This window comes from Gossypium raimondii, chromosome 11 (assembly GCF_025698545.1).
Source record: "Gossypium raimondii isolate GPD5lz chromosome 11, ASM2569854v1, whole genome shotgun sequence".
NCBI classification, from domain to species: domain Eukaryota; kingdom Viridiplantae; phylum Streptophyta; class Magnoliopsida; order Malvales; family Malvaceae; genus Gossypium; species Gossypium raimondii.
Genome location: NC_068575.1, coordinates 5358762 through 5379036, shown reverse-complemented (window position 1 = coordinate 5379036; position 20275 = coordinate 5358762). Strand labels below are relative to the sequence as shown.

The 20275-nt window shown below is 33.6% G+C and overlaps 2 protein-coding genes and 1 long non-coding RNA gene across 6 annotated transcripts; 1 reads left to right on the top strand and 2 right to left on the bottom strand.

The window, feature by feature from the left end:
- Positions 1 to 755: 755 nt before the first annotated feature.
- LOC105761375 (ubiquitin carboxyl-terminal hydrolase 15) lies at positions 756 to 8361 on the top strand. Of its 4 annotated transcripts, none has more exons than XM_052623194.1 (16): positions 756 to 920; positions 1887 to 2074; positions 2409 to 2835; positions 3583 to 3732; positions 3820 to 4024; positions 4110 to 4626; positions 4708 to 4856; positions 4981 to 5069; positions 5566 to 5651; positions 5757 to 5919; positions 6079 to 6202; positions 6275 to 6432; positions 6516 to 6600; positions 6854 to 7066; positions 7271 to 7332; positions 7646 to 8361. In XM_052623194.1, exons 3-16 carry the CDS (start codon positions 2549 to 2551, stop codon positions 8310 to 8312), a joined length of 2955 nt encoding a protein of 984 aa, XP_052479154.1. In that variant the 5' UTR covers positions 756 to 920; positions 1887 to 2074; positions 2409 to 2548; the 3' UTR covers positions 8313 to 8361. The 4 variants fall into 4 exon arrangements, with proteins under 4 accessions (XP_052479154.1, XP_012434622.1, XP_012434617.1 ...); XM_012579168.2 differs by having other exon boundaries at positions 4705 to 4856; XM_012579163.2 differs by having other exon boundaries at positions 3583 to 4024; positions 4705 to 4856.
- Positions 8362 to 10717: 2356 nt separating this feature from the next.
- LOC105761376 (rust resistance kinase Lr10) lies at positions 10718 to 13814 on the bottom strand. Its single transcript, XM_052623900.1, has 4 exons — positions 13075 to 13814; positions 12469 to 12578; positions 12034 to 12063; positions 10718 to 11947 (listed from the first exon to the last, which is right to left on the bottom strand). Exons 1-4 carry the CDS (start codon positions 13812 to 13814, stop codon positions 10770 to 10772), a joined length of 2058 nt encoding a protein of 685 aa, XP_052479860.1. The 3' UTR covers positions 10718 to 10769.
- A 1061-nt stretch (positions 13815 to 14875) lies between these two features.
- LOC128034886 (uncharacterized) lies at positions 14876 to 15712 on the bottom strand. The gene is made up of 2 exons (XR_008190972.1): positions 15489 to 15712; positions 14876 to 15129 (listed from the first exon to the last, which is right to left on the bottom strand). It is a non-coding gene; the product is annotated as an uncharacterized LOC128034886 (long non-coding RNA).
- Positions 15713 to 20275: the final 4563 nt, after the last annotated feature.

Here is a 20275-nt window from a genome sequence, read left to right as displayed (position 1 = left end):
CTTTCTACTTTTTATTATTTTGAATAATGCATATGGATTAAGGATGGTAATATAAATTGAATCCAATAGATTTCGATTCGATATGATCTTACATCGTTCTAATTTTTTGAAATTTGTGTTCGGGGTTTGGGTTTGGATCAGATTAGGAAATTTATTAAAATATCTTTTAAACTTTATAATTAATTTTGTAAATTTTAATTAAAATTTATGAAATTTTAATTATTATAGTTGGGTATATTTAATTTTATAAAATTTTATAATACGTGTTTTTATTTAATATTGTAAATATTAAGATAATATAAAAGTGGAACAGATCTAATATGAGTTTAAGAATTTTTCTTTTTAGGGATTTGGTTTGAATATTAAAATTTTAAATAAAATTGACATAGAGATTGATGGGCCGGCCCAACGACTCCACTACTCACAAAATCCCCACGTGGTTGACCTGTAGTCAAAATGTTAGTACAAAGACACAATTATTCCATTCCATTATTTAACAATTATTTTTTTATTTATTTTAAGAAAGAAAACCCAATCTCTAAAATTCCTTATTCCACAAATCCAACGGCTGAAAATGAATCATTGTGATTTCATCACCAGATCCCTAATCCCCACACACGGTTCAAAGAGTGGTCCCCACCTATTTAACAAATAGACATCTACCACGTGTCTTACAGAGTTAAATGTGCATTTCTTTGGGTCTGAGTAGAGCAGACTATAATTTTTTTTTTGACAAAATCTAAAAAGCGGTAAGAGGATAAGAGAGAAAGAGACAAAAGCTGTTTACCATTTGAAGACTCAAAGAATTTTATTTTCTTTTATTTTTTTGAAGTAAATTTGGAAAAAAGAAGCTTAGAACAAGAAAGAAAATCATTGTTTGCTTGGTTTTTTCTTTCTTCAACTTGCATGAGACACAACAGGTCTGAAAGATTCAAGCTTTGCTCAACTTTGCTATGATTTCATTTTAAGTTGTACTTTGTTTTGTTTATTAGCTTCTTTTTTTCCTGGGTTTTTGAATCTGAGATTGTAAAAATGCTTCGTTTCATTTGAGTTTGCCATTTTGTTGATGAAAAGTTGGGTTTTTTTTTTCTTTTTCCTTTTTGGCTGGAGATTTATTTATTTTTTAAATGCTTGATTTAGTGGGTGTTTTTTTTTTTTGGGTATGCTTAGATATATTAATGGGTACTTCAAAATGGGCAAACTTTATTTTATCTTGTGTGCTAGATTCATGTAACTCTAGCTAAAATGCTGGTGCTTTGGAGGAGTATATGCATTTATATATTTCAATGGCTTAACTTGGTGTGCCTGATTAGAGTAACTATAGTTGAAACGTTTGCTGTATTTGGGAAGTGGGATCTTTTGGCTAGACGTGTTTATGAGTGGAATGATGGTTGAATAATGATGGCAAAGCTTATTAATTGGTCATTTGTGGTATTCAAAAGAAACTTTCAATTATTCCAAGGCCCTTGTGAATCACAAGATATTGTAAAGATGGTTCTCTTTGCTCAGTATTGCCCCGTTTCGTTTATGTTTGTTGCTCTTTCTAAAGGCATGCATTGCAGCTTATGCAATCGATCAATTAGAACTGCTTCTATTACAATGAATGTTCTGGAAAATTAATCAGGTACTGGTAAAATGATTGTGGCTTTTCTGGGAAATTTCAGAGGTAGACATATTTAAGGTGTTTAGTTTTTTTAACGGATTTAATGCATTGCCACGGGGCACAGATAATATAAATTTATAAATTGACAGAGAAATAAAATATAGAAAGGATGGAAATGAGGGTGACTTATCTTCATATGGTTGTAGAGTCATGCACGGTATTCACAGTTGAACCCAATTTAGATTTTTGGTTGTCTTGAGTTTTATGTTCTATGCTCTGGTAGGTTTAAATACTAAGTGAGCAAAGGTTTACCCCAACTTGAAGCATCCTTTGAGGACTAGTTGCTGCAGACACCAGACAGGAGCTGTTCGATGCAGATTGGAAGTCAAATGCCGCTTTTTCATCTTGAGAACTAGTTGCTGCTGGATATCTAGCTTAGTACTGAATTTGCTTTGCTGATATTAAGCTCAGGTACCCACGTGATACTCATATTTGGACATGAATTGGGGGGGGGGGGTATGATCCTCTAAATACACAGAAGAACTTAGAAAGAAAGTAAAACATACTTGTGCTGGAGACATATTCGATACTCATGCCTGAACTTTTTCTTATATTCTACCTAAAGTCTTGAAAGAAGCAATCTGCTTTCGTTTTTTACCACAACTTGTTGCAGAATATACAAACCAGAATGTCAAGCTACTCTCTTTATGCGTTAGTGAAAATATTGATTATAACTCCTTATTGATGGTGAAATATTTAGTACATCAATCTTATGGCATTACCTAATGACTTGAAATTTTGATAGGGTGAAGTGGCATAGCATGATTCTTGTGTTGTAATTTAAGTTGCTGGTGTGGATGTTTGTTCCACTGGACTTATGTAGCATTTTAAGGATATCTTCCGGATAGTGAAGCCTGTATTGGATATGAGAATGCTTGAGGAGACATGCTCGAGCCAAGGGAAGCTGATATACCTGCGTTGTTTCTGGTCTTGGTGGTGCTTCCTCTTGTTGCTTACTTCTTACTCGGGAAATGGAGTGAGGCTTCAAAGAAACAAGAACAGATAAGTTTACTTGCTCAGCTTGCTGCCGAAGAAGCTCTTAGAGCTGAAACAATGGCTGCTGCCAGTGTTATTCCGCTTGTTCCTTCTTCAAAGAATGGATTACATGCATGTGCCTGGTGCTTTGGTCCTGCGACAACTCGCTGCTCGAGATGCAAGGCTGTCAAATATTGGTATATTCTATCCCTTAGCTGCTGCAATGTATTATTGTTGTTGTTGAATGTTTTTAAAATATGGAATTAATGCTAATAGCAGCATTTCGGAATAAAAATCCACGACTAAGCTAGATTTCATCGATGATAAAATGTTCTTGTTGTTATGGGTTGATTATTTTGAACAAAGCATTATGGGTTGATTTATTTGTTATTGATTTGATTGTTGAAAGTTTTTTGGATGCAATAGGTTGTTAGGGGTTGAACCTTGATCATCAGAACTAAAGTCTAGCATTCTACTGACAAACCACTTGATTGTTGAAACTTTGCTGAAATTTCTTGTTGATTTAATTTCTTTCCCAATTCATTCTAATTTCCATGAGCATTTTTTTCTGGCTTTCTTCGGAGGCTTGCTTGGTTTCCTGCTCTTCCTAAACATTCTTTTGTCATTTCGGATTAATAACCTAGCCTATTATTAGTGCTCCATAAACGAGGTGAGTGGAGATAAGGGGAAAAGAAGGGAGGGAAGAGTTCCAGAAGATGACATTGAAGTCTTAATAAAATAAACTTGTAATAATATATGTTAGGAACAACCATCTGTTGAAATCTTTTGCTCTTTGCTGCCCAACCGTATGTCATAATAGATTGCTGGATTTTCCGCAAGCTCTCATCAAGTTGATCTCTCACTTTTTCCATATATATAACCTTGACCTTTATTATCCCTTTCATCATGATATTTCTCAATTTTAAACGGACGATTTTATGCAGTTCTGGGAGGTGCCAGATTATTCATTGGAGGCAAGTACATAAGCAAGAATGCCTGCAGTTAGAGAATACAAGCTCAAGTTCATCTCCTAGTGTTGCCTCGTTTGGAGAATCTGCACTACTCGGTGACAACATGAATTCACAGTTCTTTGGGTACATTAATAAGCAGGCTATCATCAAAACAGCACCTTTAGATCATACAAATATTTGTCCATTAACCACTGTTGTATTTGCTAACAGGGATTGTTCTACGGTTGATTCCTCTCAAGACAGTCTGGCTGATATGAGAAGTACAGAGAAGAGAATTCCTTGTAAATCCAACAAAGACATGTTGCAAAGAGAGGATGCAACTATATTTGATTCTTGTGAGGAAACCTCAAGGACTAGAGCTAGTAGTTCGGCATCTAATAATATTTCTTTGAAAGAGGCTTTTATAAGGCATAAGGTTCTTATCTTTATTCTTTTTACCTAGAACATTTTATCTTTTATTTAATAATATGTAGTTTAGTAACATCGAGCTACTGCTGCAGTTGAGAACTAGTGGATTTGTCGAATCGGAAGAGGGTATGTTAAGGCCACAAAATGCCAATGGCTCAACTATGCATACTCAGAGACAAAATGCAAGTATGGTCATGCATGAGAATCATAAACATCAAAGCCAATGCGGAAATAAGTCTGAACCAAAAAGCAACTATAAATTTTCCTGCCCACCATATTCTGCAAAAGATGGTCTGAGTGCACGTGAAGCTGAAAATGCATTATTCCAGAGTTCAGAGAATTTAGTCAATCGGGAAAATGGTTATAGTGGCGAATCAGTAGAATTAGACTGTTCTGGGATGACAGCCGTGAAGGAATGCACAAAAGCTAGAAGTTCGGTGCATTCCTTAGGACCCAAAATCTCTAAATCACCTAAATTAGCAGCGAAAGTGCCCGGAGAACAATTATTAGGACCCAAAATCTCTAAATCACCTAAATTAGCAGCGAAAGTGCCCGGAGAACAATTATGTCCGGAAATGGGGAGGAAGGGACAAATTCCAAATGAATTAAGTAATATTTTGGCTCTTCTTTCTTGATATTTAAGCCTTTTTTAATGTAATTTTTCATAGTTTTACGATTTTCATGCAGAAGTTTCGGGAATGGCGGGTGCCATTCCGGCACAAGGAACCAATGGGGCAGCTAGCGGTGGAATTATGGAGATGATGGGTTTAAAGAAGTCAACAAAGCCTGCCAGGAGCAGTTTTTCTGTGCTTTGTGGCGAGAGACGGAAGAAAATAAAGGTCAGTTTCATACTTTCTTTATGTTTATATATGGTCAATATCTATTGCATCCCTTTTAGTTTCATTTGGCTCTTGAATTGTGAAAGGAAAACTCTGACTATGATCCGTTATTGTGCCGTCTCAGACGCTGTTTCCTTATGAAGAATTTGTAAAATTTTTCCAGTGTGAAGCCTTCGACTTATCACCAAGGGGACTTCTAAATATAGGGAACAGGTATCAATGTTATTGCTTTATGGTCCTATTTTCTACCATATCTGCAATATTACTTGGAGTATGGTCTTCATTTTTCTTGAAAGCATCCATGCTCGGCACATATATGGACATGATTATGGATACTTCAAATACATGTGTTGTAGGACCATCAATTACATGTAAAAACATAGAAATGCAGATACTCATGTTGGACACATTCCTCATCTAACACACTCACCTGAGTCCGAGCAACATGACGTGTAGGATATATATGTTCCTATTAACAAAAAGAAAGAAATAATGATGATTGACTTATAGTTTAAGCGTGCTATACTTATTCTTGATTGTTAATTACAAAGTATTTGTAGTTCATTACCTAAACTTCGCGATTCAATAGTTCTACTTGTAATCCGGGGATGCGTTTTTTGGAGTTTCCTTAAATGGATGGCTTGTTCGTAAGTACATAAAATAATAGGAGCTAATGTTTTAAGGATTGATTGTTGTTTTTATTTTGCAGTTGTTATGCCAATGCTGTTCTGCAGTGTTTAACCTGCACAAAGCCTCTCAGCATCTATTTGCTGCGTCAATCACATTCAAGAGCCTGTACTTTTTTTTTAAAATTTTTATGTTCACTTGTTTGTTATTTGTACATGAGAATGATGTCACTGTTTGGCCACATGCATAGCATAACTTTTTAATTCATTGTAGGTTATGGGAAAGATTGGTGTCTTATGTGTGAGCTTGAACAACATGTGATGTTGTTAAGAGAGAGTGGGGGCCCCTTGTCTTCTACTAGGATCCTTTCGCACATCCGAAGTATTAATTGTCAGATGGGTGATGGAAGCCAGGAAGATGCACATGAGTTCTTGAGGTTTACATGATTCAATATCCAATATCCCCCCAAACCCTTAATTTTCCCCCTCATTATGTGTCGAGATTTTTGAGTTTTGCTTCATGTTTTTACGTGTTTATCATGAGAATGAAAATTTCATCTCCTTGGCTCTCTGAAAGTTCATTTCTTGTCCATTAGACTCCTGGTTGCTTCAATGCAATCCATATGCTTGGAGAGATTAGGTGGGGAACACAAGGTTGACCCGAGGTTGCAAGAGACGACATTTATACAACATACTTTTGGTGGGCGTCTTCGATCAAAGGTGTTTATAGTTACTTTACTTTGTTAGCCTTTTATATTACACAATATGTATGATCGATCTCCATGTAATCAGGTAAAATGTCTACGATGTTTTCATGAGTCGGAAAGATATGAAAACATTATGGATCTTACTTTAGAGATATATGGTTGGGTTGAATCATTGGAAGATGCACTAACTCAGTTTACGACACCCGAAGATTTGGATGGCGAAAACATGTACCGGTGTGGAAGGTGTGAAAACCTTATTTTATTGTGTTATTGAAAATTCCTTTGTTAGACTAGATCTGAATTTTTCTGGTTTATCGGCTCTGCAGGTGTGCCAGTTATGTTCGGGCTCGTAAGCAGTTGTGCATAGATGAGGCTCCTAATATACTGACAATTGTCTTAAAGCGGTTTCAGGTACCATTCCGCTCTACGCCATACCAACTCCTCTATTAATGTCATGTTATAAGTGCTATAGCATATCTCAGAACTTGCTATGTTGCTCCGACTTCTCATTTTTCTTGAAATATCCGTATGGTTATGGGAATATGACCTTCCAAGTCTCGCATTCCTGTCTCCGTATCTGTTGACTTGAAGTATTTGCTAAAACTGCTTTTTGGTTTGTTTGTTATTTGATGACTATTTTTTGATATGGCTGTTGCTTAATCAGGAGGGAAAATATGGGAAAATAAACAAGTGTATCACTTTCCCCGACATGCTCGACATGGTTCCTTTTATGACTGGAACAGGTGACATCCCCCCACTTTACATGCTTTATGCTGTTGTGGTGCATTTGGATACCCTGAATGCATCTTTTTCAGGACATTATGTGTCATACGTAAAAGATTTGCGAGGCAACTGGTTCAGGATAGATGATACTGAGGTATAAAAGATAGCCAGTGATTGTTTATTCGAACTATAGCTTTCGTTCTGTTATTCCATGAACATTTGTCAGCATGTTGTATATTTCATGAGTTAACACGATTGTTTGCATTTTTTTAAATATGTAAGTTCTAGCTATTTTGTCCGGATTCTTTTTCATTGCAACCGTATTGAAATACGGTTTTGATTCCCTTTTCATTTACAGGTATGTCCAGTCTCAATGAGCCAGGTGATGTCTGAGGGCGCATACATCTTATTTTACATGAGGTAGACACCCATCTTCCTTTCCGTGTTTTCTCCCTTATTTTTATTCCCTTTTCCCTTACTCGGTTTTCTAGCCATGTAGCCGGCTAGATTTTGTCGATATTGCCTTACAATGTTACTTCTTAGCAATTTCTTGCATCTTAATTATCACCAATCTTCTATGTGGATAACATATAAGTTATGTAATGTTGCGGCTTTAAATGTTGAAACTCCAGTCAGTTTTGTTGCTATAATATCTTTGTCGTGTTGAATCTTACTTTTGGTTTCTGTATTGATGCTCTTTTCTATCTCTTGAAATTATATGATTCTTCCAAAGGTCATGTCCTCGTCTTCAAAGAGAATTCACTGAAAAGAGCATACGGAAGCAAGTTCCTACTAGGCACCTCGTATCAAAAACCGAGAGGCCTTCACGAGCAGCACAAAGTAAATCTGGCAACTGCTCTGTTGGCCCCAAGCATGTATCAGATTTCAGTCCCAGAACTGCAACCGGTTGTTACAACCACAATGGTAATGACATTCTTAGGCAGAGCACAAATGGTAACATTCCTGATCCTATTAACATGGAGTTCTCCGATGCTACATCAAGTGATTGGTCCCTTTTCACAAGCTCAGACGAGGCATCTTTCACAACGGAGAGTGCTAGAGACTCATTCAGTACCGTAGATTATGCTGATGCAAGCAATGGAGATACGTTCTCAATCTTCAATAACTTATCAACACCGGAATCCTCCTCTTACAACACGGTTTCTTGTAGAATGTTTTCTACTAGTAGACCCTATACTCGGTTTGCGTTAGAGGAGACAGGTTATGTTTACGATTCATACTCATCTATGCAACCCGACTTTGGGTATCACGAGAACCTGGAACAGGTTAGTGATTCGTTGTCCGAATTTTCTTTAGCCAGTGACTATGGCTTGTTTGTAAAATACGGGAACAACCCGAAAAATAGTCTTGATAGAACTGCTAATTATGAACCCTACTAGTTCATGGAAATTCCTACTGATAATTGTTTTACTCCATTTTTGTTTTCAATGCTTTGTTGATCACATCAAAAGATGCAAAGTAAAGGAATACTGAAAATGTTTGTTCTCTTTTGAAAGATTGAATAGGGCAAGCACTTCTCTTGGGCTCTTTTTTGTGTTATTTCTTGCCATGTGACTCTGACTCTCGAATATTGGGTACGGGTATGCATTGTCTATGGAAATATTTAATTTTTTTACAGAAAAAATGTCACATTTGAGTTAATTTTAATTTGAAAACATAAATTTAAGAGATTAAATTAATTAATTAATTTCAATATCATAATATCAATTTGGTTATACTATTTAGGGATAATTTTCTTAATAATTTATTTAATTGATTTTGATGTTTTGAAATTTAAGATTTTAATATAAAAATTAAAAGGAGTAAATAAGTATATATTGACAATGCATTATTATATATTTTTATTTCTTTTTACTTTTTACTTTAATCTTGAGTAATTTTTACTCTGATCAATATTTAAAAAAATATTTTTTATAATTAAAATAAAACGATTTAGAAGTTAGGTGATCAAGATGAAAAGGTAAATGTGATATGGCGTGTATAGTCAACAACTATTGTTTGATGTTTAATGTTTGAGTAATTAGAATGAAAATACCTAAAATTAGATGACGAAATTGCGAGAATTTCATTTTAGGTAAACGTCTTAAAAATTGGATGACTAATTAAATAGTTTACTTTAATATTTTGTATATTTGTGTATATATAAAATATTACAAAACTATCATAAATTATATAATTTAATAAGATTTAACTTATTTTTAAAAAATTGATTTTTTTGAATAATTTTATTATAGATTTTGATTACATCATTCTTTTTGACACAATATAAAAATTAGATATAGATCATTTCAACCCGTAAATAAGAGGATAATGTACTTTAATACATTCAAACTTAAATCTTCTTACATTGATAATGATATTCATACCAATCAAAATCTATACAAATTTTGAATGTCAACATAATATCTAAAAGTTAAATTTCACGGTGTCTTGTTTTTGGGTATTTCCATAATGAAACGTAGCGCTTTGAAAATGGAAGGCAATGTGAACGTGAGCACAGTTGCCGCAATTGAGTGTCTTCTTCCCTTTTAATTATTTTCTTGTCCTAAAGTCTTCTCCTTTGAAAATAGAAGCCAATGTGAGCACACTTTTTTCCTTTTTTTTTTTTTTAAATATAGTCACACACATGTCTAAGTTGAAAACATTGTCAAGTTAAAATAGTTTTATATGAGAAAAGTCCTCCATTTTATTAATTACTAATAATCCTTAATTATTTAAATATTCTTTTTAAAGTATTTTTATACGATATTGGAGGTAACATGCTTGAACTAATACCAATAAGTGTACGAGAGAGTTGAGATAAAAATATTAGCATTATATTAATACGTCTTTTCATCAATTTGGTAATCAATTTAAATAGTAAATGTCAATTCAAATTAGACTTATTAGGTCAGGCTATTTGAATAAGTCCAAAAACTTGCTCATAACTTGAGAGGGTTGAGATAAAAATATTAGAATAAAAAGGAGCTTGGATAAAATAATCAATCCCGTTTAAAATATGAGTTAAGTTAAAGTTCTAATATTCAAAACTTGAGTTTAATTCATTTTGAAGTTTATAATATCTTTTAAATATTATGTAATTTATATAATGTTAAATTTTTATGTTTAGAAAATTAATAAAAGAAAGAAATAGCATGGTAATAATTATACTAAAAATAAAATATAATATGGGTGGGCCTAAACATGTTTGGTTATCTATTTATAAATAAGAACAAACGGCTTGATTATATTTAAAACTTGTGAATCAAATTGAAACATATGTATCTACGCCATAAACAATTTGGATATGATAAGTTTAAAACATATATTGTCAATAAAATATAGGAAGGTTATTTTTTAAAAATCCATCAAACCCAAGTTATTTATGCAATAGGTGCATGTATTTACAATTACAATCTAGTCTATGTATTTTAAATATATTTTAGATCGAATTTGAGCAAGCACTTAACACCCAATCTAATGATTAGTTTATAAAAGTACTTGATTGATACGATACCAATATTTTAATAACTCAATTAAAATGTTTTAAGATTAGGGATCAATCTAAAATATAGACCATAGTTCAAACTCATTTTATCCTATTAACCCTTGATTAATCTTATAATTTGACTTTGTTTTGTAATGAACATGATAACTTTTTAATACAATGCTTGCATATACTCATACTTTTTAAATATTTAATTCGAAAAAAATACGCTTAAGTGCATTTAAATCCACACTCTCTTAATTATTGTAACAATAATGATACTAATTAAATTAAAACTCGATGTACGAGATAAGACGCTTGTATAAATATAATCAGATCTAATATATTGCAATAATTAAAGTTTGATGGGTTACATAATATTTAAGCTAGATTCCTTTGAAGAAGAAGAAGAAGGAAACTTAGATGTCCCTGTAGTTGTAGTGCCATGTGATCGATCTTCGGCTGAATTGGTTGAATTATCATAGGATTGATCCTTAGTCGATACTTCAAAAGGAAGTTGAAAAGGTCTCGGAGGCATTTGGAGAAGCGTGACATCAGTTTCAAACATCTCCAAGACTTTGCTCATTGAAGGACGTTCGCTTGGCTTGATTTGTATGCACCAAGAAGCTGTGATCACCATCTTTTTCACAATAATCTTTTCATCATCCGTTACATCTTTCAAATCTATATCTTCTCCTCGATGATATCGGTCGTAAATCCATGATGGGAAGTATGTTTGACTTGTTTGTTCGACCAATGCATTCATATTCTTCCTCCTTCCAACAATTTCCATTAATAACATTCCGAAGCTATAAACATCGGCTTTATACGAGATGCCTCCGAGGTTTTTGTAGATTAGTTCAGGAGCAATGTATCCAATTGTACCTCGTGCTGCAGTTAGTGATACAATGCTATCATCTACAGAATATAGTTTAGCAAGACCGAAATCCGAAACTTTGGGTGTAAAGTTCTCATCTAAAAGAATATTGTGTGGCTTGATATCAAAATGTAAAATCTGCATATCACATCCTTGATGCAAGTATTCTATCCCTCGAGCAATCCCGTGTGCAATATCAAACATTTTTTGCCAACTTAGAAGTGCTTTATCATCTTTGCCAAATACGATTCTATCTAGAGATCCATTCGGCATAAAATCGTAAACAAGTGCTTGTTTTGTTCCCTCCACACAAAATCCAATAAGTTTCGCCACATTAACATGATGAATCCTTCCGAGTGTAGCAACTTCATTAATGAAATCTTGTCCATTACCTTTTACATTACCCAACAATTTTATCGCCACAAGATGATTGCTACGAAGCTTCCCTTTAAACACCGAGCCATAACCCCCCTCACCTAGCTTATCTTTGAAATCTCTCGTCATTTTCTTCACTTCATAATAAGAATATCTGATAGGCATTAAATTATTTTGACTTTGAAGAAACTCTTCAATTGTATCATCAGCGGATAAATGTCTCCTTCGGAATTTGATTGTAACAACCACAATCAAGATGAAAATCCCCACCAACATTCTTAATAGAATCACTCCCCCTTTTTCCAAAAAAGAAAATTACATTAGTCTATATCTTAGAAAATATTTAAATTTTTTCAATTTATATTTATATTTAAAAACATACCTGTTATTCCGATACACATGATATATGTCCCTGAAAAAAAAACATATAATTATATGTACATAAACAAAAGTATTGTAGATCGTTATATTAAAAAGTGATTATTGAAGAACGATATACCCTCAAATTTTGTCTCTTGACTCTGAAAAGAATTTACGAATGTTTCTTAATATCTGAAGAAGCAAAACCATGCTATCACGCAAAACTCTTCAATGGTAATGGACTCGTATGTTCAGTTATCAAGAGGCAATTCTAAATTATCTTCAGAGCCAGGGACAAAACTTTGAGAGTGCATCAATCTCGTTCTTCAGTACAATAACATTTAAAGACGATAATACATTCGTGTATTATCAACATGATGCTCGAACAATAACTTCATAATAATGAATTATAAAGACAATAAAAAAAGTAATACATAAAGAGATGGAGAAAGCTTACTATCAGTTTCAGGTGGAAAACCATTGAAAGCGGATATAAGCGGGCGATGGATAATGTAATATGTAAAGCTGTTCAGGTAGTCTATTAGGGCGTCTCGAACCTTCGCCAATCTAGAAACAATAGAAGAAGAAGATAATTTAGGGGTAAATTATGTATTAGAGATTTAAATAATGAATTAGCAAAATAATATTCATTTTTTTGTCTAAAATAATGATAAATATAAGTTAATAAAAAATGCATCCATACTTGTAATAATTACGATCTTTCATTATAATTTTTTGCAATAGAAGCTTTTTAAATGATATGATTCAACTCAACCTATTTAGATTATATAATTGATTTTTTTAAATTAAGTTGATTTGTCTTAAGTTTTTATTTGGTAATAATTTTATTTAAATTTATTTATAAAAAATATAAAAATTTATATCACATAAAATTTAGTTTATATATATAAACTTTAAAAATGTACTTTTCCAAAAATCTTTAAAAAATTAAGTGGTTGCTTTTAAAATTCGTATGATAAATTTAATAGATGGGTTATTATTTTTGTAATTATTTTTTATAATTGAGTGATAGCAGGAAAAAGAGAAGTTTAAAATGTCTCACATTTGAGTAAATGAAAGCTTGCCTGAGCAGAGATCTTGGCCCTGTGGATTGGACCAGGTCAACTCGAACCCCATTGATAGCTTTTCGTAGATTTCCGCAGTAGAAAGGGCTGTGATATTCTTCTTACCCTTAATCGGAATCCAATCGGCGACGACTGTGCAGGACTGATCGAAATCGCGAGGGAAAGTGGTGTCCCAATCTAAGAAATAAAAGAAGGAACCCGTCGGAAACGAATCTGACGACCTATTCCGGCACCGGTCGGCAGCGACATAGATCGATGAATTTACCGGCGATGTGCAATTCACAATATACAAAAATCTATATCGGTCCCTAAGTTTTTCATCGTCAATGAGCCATGCCGGGAAGAGAAGCTTCTCACAAAAGAAAAAATCTTCGTTGAATCGACCGGTCGGTGGAAGAGAGCAATTACCGGTGACCTGATTTTGATACGAAACTGTAAGTGTTGAATTTTCGTAAAAGATTTCATGGACTTGGAATTTATTATATCGCCTGTAGAACGTGAGTTGGTTGATATCGGCTTCGCAGTCGAGTTCGAAGCGGCGGTCGCCGCACTCCGGCGGCTGAGTTTTTAAGCGAAAAGGGTGGCTGATGTTAACGTTTCCACACTGAGTAACGCCGCAGCGCTTGGTCAGGGTCCTGGAGATGGAAGATTGGGGACATAGAAACAGAAGGAAGATGAGGATGAGGCTTGATAATAGAGGTAATTCTAGTTTCAGCATTGTGAAAAAATGTGATAGAATTTTGTTAACAAAATATATCTATTTTTGATTGGTTTTATATGGGTTTTTTACAAAATTATTATAAAATAAAAATAAAAAATAACTAAAATATTATAATTTTTTTTTACTTACCAAATTTTTTTATTTACTAAAATATATAAAAAAAACACTTGCAAAAAGTCTGCACCGAAAATGACAAGACCCTGGTCAAGCCAATGCCATTGGCGGATTTTAAGTCAACGAACCATTTAAAATTTTTTATTTAAGTGATTTGGTTGTTAATGTTTTTTTTATATATAAAAAAAGTCCTATCAGCGAGTTTTAAGTGACGATTCGACAATCAGTATGATGGGTCGATAGCCATCGATAAGTAAAAAGATATACCTTAGATTTAAGTCAATCTGACGGTCAGTGTCGGAGATCAGAGAAATAAGCTATTTGAATTTTTAATTCACGAATTCATGATATCCAAAGTTAGTTATGTAAAAAGAGCTTTTAATTGGTGCAGATAGTGCAAATAGAGAAAATCATATAATATCGATTTTAATAGTCCAGTGACTTAAACGAAAAATTTAAATAGTTCAATGACTAAATTGTAAGTGAACAAAACAAAAATTTATTTATAGTTTAATAACTAACTATGTAAGTTACTCTAAAATTAATTAATAATCTTTGACTCCTATAGTTGAATTATTATTTGATATTTGAATTATTCTTTTATTAGTTTAGTTTTTTATTAATTTGGTTACCATACTTTCATTTTGTATATCCATTATCCATCTGTACATTTTATGTTAAAAAATTAAATCAACTAATGACACATTATCATGGGTCAACGAAAGTAAAACAATTTATGTTTAAAAATATTTTTAAAATAAATAATTAAAATCCAAAAAGTTATATCGCTTATTCTATATATATTAAAAACTATTATTATGTTGACTAGATTCTATAAAATTTAATAATTAATTAATATAAAATAAATTTATATAATTTAATATGTATACTATATTAGTTAATTGAATAAATTACATTCAATTATATTTTTTTAAAAATTAAAATTAAAATTAAAATTATTATGTTTTAATTTCATAATCATATTTGTACAAAGCCCAAATTTGCCCCAGCCCAACAAACTAAATTAAACACAAAAAAAATAGCAAGCCCAATGGCCCAATCACCTAAAACATTTCAGCAAAAAACCCTAATCCCCAAACCTAGGGCGCCGCATCCCTTGCTGCTCCCATGTGCGCCGTACGCTGCTGCCATACCTGCCCTCTGCTCCACCTGTTCGCTGATACGTCTCCGTCAATGCCTGCAAACACGAAAAGGAAACAGAGACAGAAAATAGAAAGAAGCAATATGGACAATAGCTCTTTTGATGTTTCTTTCTTTTCTCTTTGGCTATATAAAAGCCAAGCACAGATTTGTAATAATGGGGCAATTTTTGTAAGGCAAAAATCACTGTAATCGGGGGGTTCTTTTTCTTTTTCTTTTCTTTTTTTCAACATTTGTAACAAAAATAGATTAAAACAGAAAATAAAAAAAGATTCAAGAGGATTGCCGTTATTTTTCATTTTTGTTTTCCTAGTTGTTTTATTTTTCTATGTTTGTTATTCTCTGTTTATTTATTCGCATATATATGTAATACAATAGGGAAAAAGAAAAACTCACCGGCCAGGGCTTCGAACGCCCGTTCTGACCCTTCATCGGCCGTCGGAAACGGTGGCGGTGCGGCGAGCGCTACGGCGGCGCGAACAGAACCCCAAGAGTCAGAAGTTTGAGAGGAAAATAAGAGGGTTTCTGGTTTTTTTAATGGTGGTTAAAATGTTTTTTTCTGAAAATTTTTGATTTAAATATCCTGACCCGCATTTGACCCGACCCGAATGCGGTCAGGATCCGCGTGTTATGCTTGGAGGGGCTATTTTCGCTTTTAGCCCCTCCGCTTTTTAATGCCTCCGCAATTAGTTTTTTTATTTCTTTAAATTTATCCCTTTAGTTTATTTTAGTTTTCAATTTAATCCCCTTTGAAGCTATGCGTTTTAGAGGAGAAGGGAAAATTTCCCTTCCAGCCCCTCTATGTTATTCGCGTGTTCAATGTGGTCCCTTCCCTTTAATTTATTTATGATTTAACCCCGAATTTCGTTTTAAATTTTTAGTTTAGTCCTTTCGTTATTTTGTTTATTTTCTTAATAAATTATTATTATTATTATTATTATTATTATTATTATTATTATTATTATTATTATATATCATTGTTATTCTCATTATATATTTTCATTTATATTTACTTATGTAATTTTAAATGTATGTGTCTTATTATATTAATATTATTATATATTTGCTTATATATGTATATACGTATATGTATATGTATCCTTTTCTAACTTATTTAATATATACATAAATACCTTTTTATATATGTATATCTATATATATGTATATCTATATACTTTCCATTTTTCTCACGAATATACGCATACATATTTATATATTTTATATGGCTTCTTTTATATCTATACATATATATATATTTATCTTATTTTATTTTATTTTTTTATATCTCACATGCACATTTTTATATGTATTATATATATATATTTATATAATATTTATACGTATTTGTGCATTTTATTTATATGTTATGGTTTATTATTTCACATGTTATCGATTGTTCTTTTTCTTTATTTTATTTTAGTATTATTGTCCGTATTATTTTTATACTTTTGTATTCATCATGGTTTTGCCATGCATAATAATGTAATTTGCTTTCACATTTTTACTACGACTTCGTGTTTTTATTTCACTCGATATAACAAAATTTGTTTTAAAAAATGGCACTTCGTGTTTAGATTCGAGAAGATCGTACCCTAACTTACTGGGTTTTTATTTTCACAATAAATCTAAATACACGAATCTTTTCAAACTCAAGTTTTAAACAATCTCGGGAATTAAGAAAAGATTGTGTCTTAACTTACTGGGCATAATCCATTTTCTAAACTCGAGATAATTAAACATCTTTTAAATAAGTAAATTTTGACATTCATTCGCATATCGGAATTCGAGACATTGTGTCCTAACTTCATCGGATACGATGCTTTCTTTCTCGATTAATGTGGAACGCGCCCCTTTTCTCAAAATTTTCAACATTTTATTACAAGGATCGTATTTTTAAATTTCTTTAAAGTTTTCAGTTTTTCAACACTAAAACATTAAGTAATCAACTAGGTACCATTTTTGGGCGTTACGAGGGTGCTAATCCTTCCTTGTACGTAACCGACTCCCGAACCCGTTTTCTGAATTTCGTAGACCAAACTCGTTGTTTTAATAAAATTAAATTGTTTATTAAAAACAACCGCTTTTAAAGGTGACCCGATCACACCTCATCAAAAAAGATTGGTGGCGACTCTCACTTTCGTTTTCATTTTTCAAAACCCAAGTCGACCCCGTTTTTCATCCAAAAAATGGTGTCAACTGGGGAAAAAATACGAGAGTCAAGCCACGAGTTGATTACTTCTTGTCTTTTTGTTAGAAATCAAAAACTTAGTTTAAATATACGATCCTTTCGTTGCAATTTTATTCATCTTTATTACGGTCTTCATCATTGTGATTTATAATCGCTGTGTTAGTTTAAGTTCGGATATATTTCTGCGCATTGCATTGCATGACCGTTGGTCACACCCTTTTAAGTGGGAGTGAGAAACTACGCCTTCGTGAGGTTTTCACCTCCGCATGGGATAGTGAATCGCTTCCGGGATACATCTGTACCTATGTCTTCGTGAGATTTTCATCTCCGCATGGCCATAGGGAAATGTATTCCCCTGAACTGAACTCGGTCTGCATGAACCTATAATGGGTGGGATCGAGGAATCTGCTGGTTCGGGTACCCTTGCTTTAGAACCAACCCTCATATAGTAGACTTAGGAACTTAACCTAGGTAGAGCCACTCCAAACCCTTAGTATCTACCTGATTAGGTACTTTTTGTTTTCTGTGCTTGCTTATGTTTTGTACTAACCCCTCTTGTTTTGTTTTGATTATGATTGTATTGCATCTGCATCTTAGGAAAAGGATATTGATTCAAATCCAATTACTAAATTAGAAAGTTTGTCATGGAATACGAATTCCTTGATAAAGTGGAAAACAATACGACAGCCTGAATATATTCTGAGAAGCACAAGAAGGACAATGGAAGAGTTCGTGACCTTGCTTCGTGGCCTGAAGATTCAAGGTGATTGTCTAAGAGTCTTCAACGTTCCAACTCCCTTAGAGAAGCTGACGAGCCTTATGAAGATGGGCAGATGATGGATCGCGATCAAAATCAAGACAACGAGCTAACAGTGGCATCTATTGGAAATTGGCGAGATTATCACAAACATGCGGATAAAGAAAAAGATCGATGTTGTCTCTTGGAATATAAGGGCGAGGCCGTACATGCGTCTCCTTTATGTAAAGGAATTTGCTTTCTAGAAAAGTTTCCTAAACGTAATTGAATCAGAATCAACGTCTCTTTAGGCATTCATTTTATGCATTTGCATCATATTGCATTACATGCATTAAAATCCATTGAAAGAGTCTAAACGAGTAAATTTATTTCAGCTAACCTGGAAAACCAACCAACCAAACACCCTTACGATATCCAAGCAAAGGCTAGAGAAATGGAACGAAGGTTGGAAAAATTAGAGCGAATGCAGATCCAGATGCAAGAGCAATTGACTGAATTTCAACAAGAGATGAGAGATCAGATGCTAGAATTACGGAAAACTATGATAAACCAGTTCAACCGATTGCTAGCTGGAAAGTCAAAAGAAGTACAAGACCCGGTGGTTTACTTTGGGGTTAATAATAAGGATCTTGTCTATTCCTCAGATTGTACTCCGACAAGTGTCCAGGTCCAGTCAGATGGGCGCCCACAAGGAGCATTCTTTACTATCGGATCCCAATATTATCAGACTGGTACATCGACACCAGTGAATTGCCTGACAGGCTTAGGATCCAATTTGAGGAACGATTTAGCTAATCCTGTTGCTAATCTAGCCGAAATAAAGCAGATGAGGGTAGAGTACCTAGATACTATAAAGGCCCCAAGGAAGAAGGGAAATAAACGGGATAATGCAAACGGATATAACCAGGGCCACTCAAAATCTATCACTGTAGGCCAGCCAAAGACAGAAAATACCAGACATCGGAGTCCTTTAAAGCAAGAATCTGGAGTGAAACCAGGTACCGAGAAACTTCAGTTCACACCAATTTCGACGTCATATAAAAAGCTGTATCAAAGCTTGATTGATGTGCATGTTGTTGCTCCTCATTACTTAAAACCCATACAGCCTCCGTATCCCAAATGGTATGACACGAACGCATAATACAACTACCATGCGGGAATTACGGAGCATTCAATAGAGAATTGCATTGCCTTCAAGAAGCTAGTCGAAAAATTCATCAACATGGGTATTGTCAAGTTGGGTGACTCATCTAGTGCAGAAAGCCATCTACCCAATCATATTGACAACGGGATGAATGTGATGTATGAAGAAGTGTTGGGAAATTTTCACATCGACGAAAAAGCAAATGAAAAGGGACCTTGTTAGATGTCCGCCCTTATAAATTTGGGAGCGTTCTAAGCAATTGGACTGCAGAAGAAATCCTTGTAGTTTTTGTTCTTATTTAGAGTAATGTTCAGAACAATTTTGTTATTTTTAGCCTAAAAACGATAGAAACTTCTTTGTGAAATAGGCTCATGTCTGAACGTCATTATAAAATACATCTTTGCATTCATTTTTGAGCCAATATTCTTTTATTCTTTTTGAATAATTATTCTTTTATTTTTTGGATTTTCTTCCACATCATCCTTTCATTCATAATTATATAGTACAAATTTATACATTCTTTTGTATATTTTTTGGTACTTGCTATGGGTCCCCAAATATCAATGACATGAATGACACTGCTACAGACTCAGATTTTCTTTTTGAGCAAGGCATGTGTTCAGAGGGATCTCATGACTTTGGAAATGACGTAGATTGTAGCTTACCTCCAAACTTGTTGAGGATGGTGGAGCAAGAGGATAGACAGATCCTACCTCATAAGAAATCTTTAGAAGTGGTGAGCTTGGCGAAGAATAGAATTGATATGACCGTAAAAGATGAAACAAGACCTCATTGAGTTATCTCAAGAATTAGAGGATGTCTTTGTACGATCATACCAGGATATGCCCGGAATAAGCGCTGATAATGAAATCTACACAACAGCACAACAGTGTGTTCAAGAAAATTCTTTGCCGGGGCAATGCCTTTCTCATTGAGTCAGCATGGCTTTGTGCATTTGAAGTCGAGTTTCCATCCCTTCAAGATGTTGTTGGATTTTATCCTGATTAAAGAGGAAGATCCAAAGTTTTCTGTTGTAGTTGTGCCCCAAAAGGCTCTATGAAAGAAATCTAATACCAAAGAAGGTTTTTCACATA